This window comes from Sinocyclocheilus grahami, unplaced genomic scaffold, assembly GCF_001515645.1.
Source record: "Sinocyclocheilus grahami isolate Dianchi unplaced genomic scaffold, SAMN03320097.WGS_v1.1 scaffold263.1, whole genome shotgun sequence".
In the NCBI taxonomy this organism is placed as follows: domain Eukaryota; kingdom Metazoa; phylum Chordata; class Actinopteri; order Cypriniformes; family Cyprinidae; genus Sinocyclocheilus; species Sinocyclocheilus grahami.
The window spans coordinates 695,773-706,057 of record NW_015505442.1 but is presented as its reverse complement, the minus strand read 5'-3'; the positions used below and the strand labels follow the sequence as shown (position 1 = coordinate 706,057).

Sequence of the window (10,285 nt, the reverse complement as noted above, 5' to 3'; positions counted from 1 at the left end):
GAATGAATTAAATGTAACAATTTATTATCAGTCAGGTAAATATGTATTATGCCAATTATCTCCACAGCCAATTCAACGATATCAAATCAATACAAGACATCAAACTCTCAACGACGAATCTAAGAGTAAAATGCATATCTGAGATTAAATGTATTAGATGTATTAGAAAAATACATAGTACAGAGTGTGTGGAGATACTCTGTACTACGGGCATTCTCGTTACAGAATCGCGCTGACCCTTTTGCTGCAGTCCTTTAAATACCAAACCAAGTAAATACATCCTCCAAATGGAGGCCTGTACAAACAATTGGAATTTGCATTAAGCCAGGTCCCAGACCTGGGTGGTAACAAAAGGTAATTTGCATGGGATTGCTCTCTACGGTGATCAAAGTTTCTCTTAACTCTTAGGATCTGTATTATCTTTTAGTAAGATTAAGACCATTGTACCACTTGCCCTGAAACTATTCAAATGAAACCAAACATGACTGTAAATCTTATTTGCATTCATTTAGAACATTATATTCTTGACCAGTTTGAGTGAATCCAGTGGAGGGAGGAGATGAAAAGGCACAGATGCATATGTGAGAGAGGCGTTTCCCGCACCACCCCTCTGTGGGGTGTCCTGAAGATGCCAGTGCATTGTTTGCCTCTCAGGAGATCAAAGTATTCTAGTTTCTTTTATCCTTACACATGTAACGGAATTACGTAATTTAATTACAAAATAAATGTAATTGTAATCAGTTACAGTTACTGAGAAAAATATGTAATTAAATTAGTTACTTATGAAAATGTTAACGATTACAAAGGGGGTTGCATCTGAATTTGTTCACACACTCACACACAGAAACAAATTAAAATAGTGTAACCTATTTTATGGACTGTGATATAAGTATAACAGCTTATTAGCTTAAGAAATTGAAACAGTACCTTTATCTTTATTCTCTCTCCTCAGCCAACTTGTGAGAGGGATGCTGCCTTTGGGTGCATCAGAGAGATCCTTTTATATAATGTTTTTTTTCTTTTTATATTTTCTTTCCTTGGCATTCTATGAAAGACGTTGATAGTAATAGAATGCATAACACATCAAACAAAAATAGAGAGATGATGATATTACTAAATATTATTCACTTTTACTTTACCAAACTAAGCAGTGAGAATCAAGTTAGTCATGTTGAATTCATGTTTAGTTTTGTTGATATTGTAAACTTTGCTTGTCCTTTGATAAAAACAAATTAAATGTCAATGTCAGAAATGTGGCAGCAATCAAGTTACACCTTTATTATAATTAAGCATAACTCGTATGCTCCCGCATTCGCTAAGTTTACAACAGCTTTATGGTAGGATAAATGTAAATTTTCTATGTTATCTGTCGCGGTTAAGAGTGGCCTACCACTCCACCTCCACCTAATATGTCCACCAAAATACTCATTATCAATTCATTACAAGTTTGTTCAAAATATTTTATTTTGTATTTATTATTATTGTTAGTGGCAAATGGTATTTTTTATTATTATTATTGTTATTTACTATAAGAAGAAAGGGGCACTTTACACTTCGAGACAAAAGGGGCAGGGTTGTTAAGTGACATGACATGTGTGGTTACTAGGAATTAGTGCTCTCCATCCAAAGTGCACACACACAGCAGTGAACACACACCAGGAGCAGTGGGCAGCCATTTATGCTGCGGCGCCCGGGGAGCAGTTGGGGGATCGGTGCCTTGCTCAAGGGAACCTCAGTCGTGGTATTGAAGGTGGAAGAGAGCGCTGTACATTCCCTCCCCCCACCTACAATTCCTGCCGGTACGAGACTCGAACCCACAACCTTTGGGTTATGAGTCTGACTCTCTAATTAGGCCACGACTTCCCCTTGTTGATTTCCACTTTGAAAGGGAACATCTTATGATACAAATGTAACCCTGGTTCTCCGAGAAGGGGAACAAGACAGTGTGTCTCATTGCCATGCCATTGGGCATGCCTGCACATCTCCTTCAGACAAAGAAGTTGTTGACATATATTACGGGATCCCTCTTTTACTTCTGGGCATTCCACCTATGGTGTCAGTGACTGTCGCAGGTTTTCACACACCTTTAGACATTGGTCATGCAGATGGCTTTCCCCATCGTCTTTCCCCCTTCTCAGGGAACCATGGTTACATTTATAACCTGAAATGTTCTCTTACTTTCTACATACCTTCTGTGAGGTATTATTTTAACTTTGACTCGTTTACCCATTTTAAATAAGCTTTATCGCTACAATATTTTTTTTCTTGTGGTTTTCTAATAAACATGTATTGGATCAGTGTATTAGGTAGAGCTGTTTTTTATACGTCATGTAGTTAAATCTAGGCAAATAAGGTGGGGTGCTGCTTATGTAACAAGTACTTTATTGTTTACCAGAAATCACGTGATTTGTTTGAACAAGTAACCTATTTTCTCTGTAGCTCACATTTTCATTTGTAGTTGTTCCAGACCAGTTCAGTTTTTAAAGCAAGTAAGGTGTGAACTACATATGTCCTAAGATTTATAGAGATAATCACTATGAACTTTATCATTGAGAGGCTGAAGTTGTATGATTATATATGAGGCTGTCTGTGATTCTCTGAGTAAGAATTTGATCACCCTTCATAAGCAGTGTGTAATTTTTGAATTTTTTCAGTATATTGAGGCCAAGCTTGGATCGATTCCAGTCGCTGATCAACAGGTGATTTTATTTATTTTTTATTATTATTATTTTCTTCATGCTATTTGTTATACGTTATATTAATATATATTTAGTCTATATTTGATTTTTGGTGCAGGGTTGGGCAAGCTACTTGGAAAATGTAGTGAGCTCAGCTAGTAGTTACTCTACATTAAATGAAGCTTCACTATACTGTCGGCTACACAGGTCCGTGTATGGCGGTGGCTTCACTAACTGATCCAGGATCAGTGATCATTTGCAGTTGTATTTCCGATTTGAGCTTGAGCTTCAGAAATGCTTGGGAAAATGTAGCTTGTGTGGACACTACCGCACTACTTGATCAACATAAGAGCTTCACTACTGAAAAGCTATTTGATTAAAAAAAACATGTTTTGGTGTTATGTTAATGTTTTTTATTAGATGATTTACATTGAATCATGTGCATCCACAACCTTTATTTGTTCTTTGCCAAAGACATATTCATAAGATTTCATCTTTGTAACTTTATTAATTTGCTTCACTAAATAACCAATAAACTATTATGCTATTTAATGTTGCTTTATAAATGGTCCCCTGGGGGTCAGAGCTATAAGAAGCTATAGGGGTTGCTTATTAGGGAGTGGAGTATGAGCCATATGGTGTCTGGTTTATTAACTGCCATGCACTTATGCAAACAGCATTTCAAACTCATATTTTACATATTACATAAAACTTTTTTGGAGTTAAAGCATTATGTTTTTGCAGATGTCACTTTGTTTTTTTTATATTTCGTAACTAATGCATTTTGTGTATGTGCAAGAGTGTGATGAATGTGCAAAAGCGTGTTCAAATACGTTTTAAGGTGACTGTATATTGTCTTGTCTGATTTACCAAACCTGGTTAATGTTTATTTTTCTTCCCAGTCATATAATTATGGCTCAAGGTACAGATGATAATGTCATGGACACCTCTCCTGAATCATATGGAGATTCAGATGATGTCATGGACACTTCTGCAGTTTCATATAAAAATCCAGATTATGTCAATCCTCCAGTGACACATCAATATACAGACGACATTATAGACAATCCTCATGAAACAGATCAAGAAGCAGATGATGTCTTGGCTCCTTCTCCAGCGACACATCAAACTCCAGATAATGTGATGGACAATCCTCCAGTGGCACATGATGAAAGATATACAGACAACTTGAATTATGACAATCATGACTCAGTTGTGACAGACTCAGCCACTAAAATAGAGTTTCAGATGCAACCAACTCCAGTTCCTTTAATATCTCTTGATCAAGACCTTGGTGTAAACACTCCAGGAACCTCAAATAAAGCATGTGAAGAACACGAGGTAAATGTGATAGCACTCTTAAAATAAAGGCTTCAAAAGTGGATTTTCACAGTGATGCCAGAGTATGAAGCGTGTAATTCAAAAAGAAAAGAAATGTCTTTTTAATGTCAGTTTTCTTGCTGAACTTTACACACACTACAGAGCCAGATGTACGTGGACACTCCATTCAAATTTACAGGTTTGGCTAGTTCAGCAGCTACGCCCCTTCTACAAAAGGCCCAGATGTAGAATAAACATACAAATGTGATGTTCAGATGTCCACGTACTTTTGGTCACATTGCATAAATGCATGTAAATGTTTGCTCTTGCACAATTATGCAACCTTTAAATAATCATGGTAATTAGAAACAGATAATTTGTTGTTCTTTCTCCAGGATAAAGTGAAGCCAGTAGAAGAAGGGAGTAACCCAAAACTTGATGGTAATGCAAACATAGCTTCTTTGTACTTTGTACTTGATGAATGTATGATTCATCTCACAGCAACACAGTTAGCCCTAGGGTAGGCAGTTTCTTCCAGAAATGTTGTAATAATGGTTGAAAGTCCACACAGCCAATAGTGAGAGGGCATGGCTGCTGTAGCCATTTCCAGAGGTGATTGACCAGAGGGTGATTAACCAGTGTAGAAAAAGTAAGGTGTCACTAGTGGCACAGAAACGGCCTACCCTTTTAAGAAATGCAACTACTATTTAAAAGTTTGGAATAATTGCAATTGTTTTTTACGTTTTTGAAAGAAGTATTTTATGCTCACTAAGGCAGCATTACAGAATATTGTGAAACATTGTTACAATTTAAAATAACTGTTTCTTAATAATCTTAATTATTCCAAACTTTTGACTGGTAGTGTATATCATTGAGAAGCACTATCACATTATCTTATATTATGGTGCCGTTCTTATCTCTGGGTTTGAGAACAGTTCTTTGTTGTTTACTTTAGATCACATGGATCCTGATTTGACTGTTGCATTATTTGGAAGTGCTGATGCTGTCCAGTTTGGATGTGACAACATTCTACTTGGAGAGAAACAACTCTGTCTTAATGCAGAATTTCCCATGATCATTCCATTACAGAGGAAGATATCAGAACATTGTGTCTCAGTGATAAATATGATTGGCTCACATGAGACTGATCTCAAACCTCTCAATCATGTTATTGATCAACTAGTGAATGAAAATGAAATCCATGCCTTCATCTTTGTTGTGCGATTGGGCCAGTTAACAGATGCTGATAAGATGGGCATTGAATGGCTACAGAGAATATTTGGTGACAGAGTTCTTTCAGTTGTGATTATTGTCTTCACCTATGAGAGAGAGGAAGAGTGTGACACTGTAATAGATGACCTGAAGAACAACTCTGTTCTGGAGCAGCTGCTGAACAAATGTGGAGGAAGATATCATACCTGCAGCAAGATCATGAACAAAAAATCAGAGATGAGAGAATTGATGGACAGAATCAAGCGTCTGTTCACTGACAATAATCAGCAGTGCTACACCAGAGAGATGTACAGCTCTTTGAGAGACCCACAAAACAGTGAGTATCAAAGTGGTAACACAGACTCTATATTGATTTTTGTCTTACTAACTCCCTTTTGTGGCCTAATGGTTAGAGAGTCAGACTTGTAACCCAAAGGTCGCGGGTTTGAGTCTCGGTACTCAACAGGGATTGTAGGTGGGGGGAGTGAATGACCAGTGCTCTCTTCTACCCTTAATACCATGACTGAGGTGAGACCCTTGAGCAACCGGGTGTGTGTTCACAGTGTGTGTGTGTGAGTGTTTGTTCACTACTCACTGTTGTGTGTGTGTGTGTGTGTACTTGGATGGGTGAAATGCAGAGCACAAATCTAGAGTATGGGTCACCATACTTGGCCACATGTCATGTCCTTTTCCTATATTTTAATTCATATGGAAGTTGTTAGTGGAATTAAGTCTCAAAATTTTTAATTCAACATGATCTCAATACTATTTGTAGCAGTGGTGTGCACAGACCTCCGCTTGGGCAGGGGCAAAATTAAATCATGTTCCCTTGGCCAGATCAGAGGGGCACTATAACATGACCAAAAGGGAACTTTAACATTAGTTTGAGCTACTACTCCGTTGGACACTAAGTGGCGCTATAATTTATGTTTTATTTCAGAACTCTGGAACCATAAGGGCTAGAGTAAAAAAAAATATAAAAACAATTATAATTCACTGTGAGAAAAATTGTCCTCCATTTAAAAATTTTTGGAAAAAGAAAAAGCACTTGTCAACTTCTTCTTACAATTATACAAATCGACATATATCTGCTGAACACAATGTCCAAACTTAATGTGATATTGCAAGATATGACTGAATTTACTGCTGTTCATAATTGCCACTTGTGCCTTTATTTTATTATGTCATTTGTTAATGGCTCAGTCAGCATTGGTGTTTTTGAATTAGCCTGCATTAAAGAATTAACTGAGCGGAGTTGGAACTTGAATCGGAAGTCTGATCGTGCTGTTCGTTTAAAATTCTTCAAAAGATCTACCAAAGAATCTTTTACTCTGTTTTCATAAAATCAAGGTGCAGAAATAGAAGTAAGCATCGGTGACACTATCACACAGCCTTTGGGGAGCTTGGATCTAACCAATGAAGGAGAAAAACAAAAGGTAAGAAATATATGCATAAATAATATATAAATATATATACATTATATATATATATAAATAATATATAGTTTTTCATATTTTCACCTTGAAGGGTAATCAATTCGTCATCTGGAGTAGGATTAGCAGCTCTAAAATAATTGTCACTGTACATTTATCTGTGTTTTTTATATTGTTTAAAAGTGGTTAGGTTTGAAGGTAGGAGAAAAGGATCTAAAATATATGTAAAAATAGTACAATTTTGATTTACGATATTGATGATAACAGATTTATGTTTCTACAGCTGTAAATATGTAATAGTGTTAATGTTTTAGATGCTGTCATTAAAATGTTTGGTAAGTTTCAGCATCTATTCAAATGTACAAATATGTATGTTTTTGTACCTGCAAATACATACAAATATGCATAGCCTAACAGTGAGATCAGGCTGCATATTTTATAATTGTCATATGTTCTAAATTTTATTAAATTATCAGAAAGTGTACAAATTAACATTCTTTTCCATGGCTTTTCAAACTTCTATTTACAAGTATTATGGTACTTTCAACAGGGTGCAGAGCAACTAATTGACAGGATTAATCTTAAAGGAAAACATCAGAAATTGAGAACTGTAGATTTTCTTAAGCCAATTGTACAGTCCCAAGATTCTTGTGCAGAAGAGGAGCTGGCTTCAGTTTTTCTACAAAAATTGATGATGATGGACTACAGAGCAAGATACCTCCAGATAAAAGAGAATAATGAACAACATCACACACAACAAAGTAACAATGACTCATCTGAAGATGATGCTGATGCCTTTGATACTATTTTTGGAGAAACTGCTAAACCCTCAGATGAAACAAACAAATTAGATGCAGTCCACTTAATGGATGTTCAGATGGCTGTGTTTCATTGTGCTGATAGTTTCCTAAAGCAGCTTATGGTGACTAAACTCTCACAGTGTCAGTATGCTCTGCCTCTGCTTGTACCCAATCCATTCACACAACAGATTGAGTTCCCACTCTGGACATTTCGACAAATTAACAAGAGCTGGAAGACAATTGATGATACAGGTAAAATCTCTAGCAAATACCTGCCAGTCTACAAGGCAGAAACCCCAATGGTGGCTTTCTTCAGTTTTGGTCCTGCATCCTCATCCAAGTCTCAGCTGATGAACAGCCTGATCAATGAGAAACACAACACATTCTTCCACAGGAACTGCCCAGGCAGCAGCAGAACCAGAGTGCTGATGGACGGAGTGGTGGAGATTGCCTGGTACTGTCCATCTGGAGAGAAAACAGACAGATTTACTCATTGTGTTGCGTTCTGTAACCTCCATGGTGATGCAGGAGCCCATGAAAAGCAGCTGGGTATCCTGACTGAAATGGCCTCTGTAAATGTTGCTATTTTACCACAACTTGACAAGAATGACAAAAGCATGACCAAGATCCAAACCTTCTACAAGGACTCAAAGCCACTCATCTGCCTTCTTACTGACAATGATTCAGCTCTCGCAGAAATGCGGAAAGGGAAATACAAAATCGGTTTGAAAGACAGAAATCAGTCAGTCGTTTTTGAAGAAATCAGAAGAGCTATAAATAATGGGCTCTTGTCTTTAGAGTCATCTTCTATTTTCAAGCTTGAAGACGTGGCCAGATATTCTGATATCAGAGTAGATGAGGACAATGATGAAGACCTCAGGAGTGGAAAACAGGCAGCACAGCAGATGATGACTTTACTGGAGGATAAAGATCTGACTAAAATCAAAGAATCGTTTCTGCCATTGCAGGGAAAACTGTGGCATCAGTGGTGCCAGAAGAATAAAGAACTTCATCGACCTACATTAGGAGAACTACATAAGGGAAGCAACATAGAAAAAAACAATTGTTCTAAGCAATCAGAAATGATGAAAATCCGTGAACAGCAACAAACATCTGTCTTGAGTCAGTTTATCCAAATCTATATTCAAAAACTGAATTCACACCTAGGAAATGAGGTGGCATATTTTTTTAAATGGCTGGGCATCCTTCTAGACAATTACACTACTGAAAGTCTTTCAGCCCTTCTTCATGAGTATGATGAAAAATGGTCAACAGTCCTCAATCTTAAAAAGAAACATGATAAATCGAAGCAAATGACAGCAGCACAAGACGAACTTGAGAGAGTATCTGAGAAACTACAAGCTGCAACTTTTGGCTTGGAGCACATACTGAGAGAGATCGGCCAGATATATGAATCATGTTCATCTGTAAAGAAAAACAAAAAAGATCTCCAGTTTAACTTCTCCTCTCTTCCAAGTCTTGCAGCAGAGATGATGATCTCTGGATTTCCTCTGGAGCTGATGGATGGTGATGCTGCCCATGTTCCTCTGATCTGGGTTACTGCTGTTCTTGATGCACTCATCCAGAAACTGGGAGACAAGAGGGTCTATGTGTTGTCAGTTTTAGGGATTCAGAGCTCTGGGAAATCCACCATGCTGAACGCTATGTTTGGACTGCAGTTTGCCGTCAGTGCTGGCAGATGCACCAGAGGAGCTTTCATGCAGCTGGTCAGAGTGTCGGAGGAGATGAAAGCACAGCTGAAGTTTGACTACATTCTAGTTGTTGATACTGAAGGACTTCGTGCCCTAGAACTGGCCGGAAGGGCAACAAGAAATCACGACAATGAAATGGCCACATTTGTTGTTGGTCTTGGAAATATGACATTGATCAACGTCTTCGGAGAAAACACAGCTGAGATGCAGGACATTCTTCAGATTGTTGTTCAGGCCTTCATGAGGATGAAGAAGATCAGACTGAATCCAAGCTGCATGTTTGTGCATCAGAACGTTTCTGATGTTACAGCTGGAGAGAAAAACATGGAGGGAAGGAGACGACTGCAGGAGAAACTGGATGAGATGACTAAACTCGCCGCTAAAGAGGAAGACTGTGATACAGAGTTTTTCAGTGACGTCATTACATTTGACGTTCAAAATGATGTGAAGTATTTTGCACAGCTCTGGGAAGGCAGCCCACCAATGGCACCACCGAACCCCGACTACAGCAGAAATATTCAGGAGTTAAAGGACACCATTCTCTCAAAAGCTTCCAATTCTAATGGCATTACACTGTCTCAGTTCAGAGTGCGTATTAATGATCTGTGGAGTGCACTGCTGAATGAAAACTTTGTGTTCAGCTTCAAAAACACACTTGAGATTGCGGTATACAGAAAATTGGAAACTAAATACAGTGACTGGACGTGGAGCCTCAGAAGTGCCATGATCGGCATTGAAGACAAATTCTACAACAGAATTGCTAATGGAAGCATTAACGTTCAGGAAAATGACTTGTTGGCTGACATGAGGATGACAAAGGAGCAGGTAGAAAAATCAATCATGTCTTACTTTGAGGAGGACAAAGACAAAGACATTCTGTGCCAATGGCGAGGAAGATTTGAAACCAGAATCAAAGAGCTTCATGATGACCTTGTGAAGGGAACAAAAAGAAAGTTAGATGAAGCGATTGAACAGAAACAAGCCAGGGAGCAGCTGGATCAAAGAAGGACAGAATATGAAAACAAGCTTTTCATTCGGAGCAAGGAACTAGCTTTGAGACTGAAACATACAGGAACAGATGAACATATGCTTGAGGAGGAGTTTGACACAATGTGGAGTAAATGGGTCAC

The 10,285-nt window shown here is 37.9% G+C and overlaps 1 protein-coding gene across 1 annotated transcript in view; it reads left to right on the top strand.

Annotated features, from left to right (window-relative positions):
• Window positions 1-2,467: 2,467 nt before the first annotated feature.
• LOC107599277 (interferon-induced very large GTPase 1-like) overlaps window positions 2,468-10,285 on the top strand; it is a 15,143-nt gene continuing 7,325 nt past the window's right edge. The window contains exons 1-7 of the mRNA XM_016290823.1: window positions 2,468-2,494; window positions 2,655-2,699; window positions 3,581-4,019; window positions 4,394-4,439; window positions 4,954-5,547; window positions 6,561-6,646; window positions 7,194-10,280. Coding sequence (XP_016146309.1) covers window positions 3,591-4,019; window positions 4,394-4,439; window positions 4,954-5,547; window positions 6,561-6,646; window positions 7,194-10,280 — 4,242 coding nt within the window. The 5' untranslated portion in view covers window positions 2,468-2,494; window positions 2,655-2,699; window positions 3,581-3,590. The remainder of the gene's footprint in view (window positions 2,495-2,654; window positions 2,700-3,580; window positions 4,020-4,393; window positions 4,440-4,953; window positions 5,548-6,560; window positions 6,647-7,193; window positions 10,281-10,285) is intronic.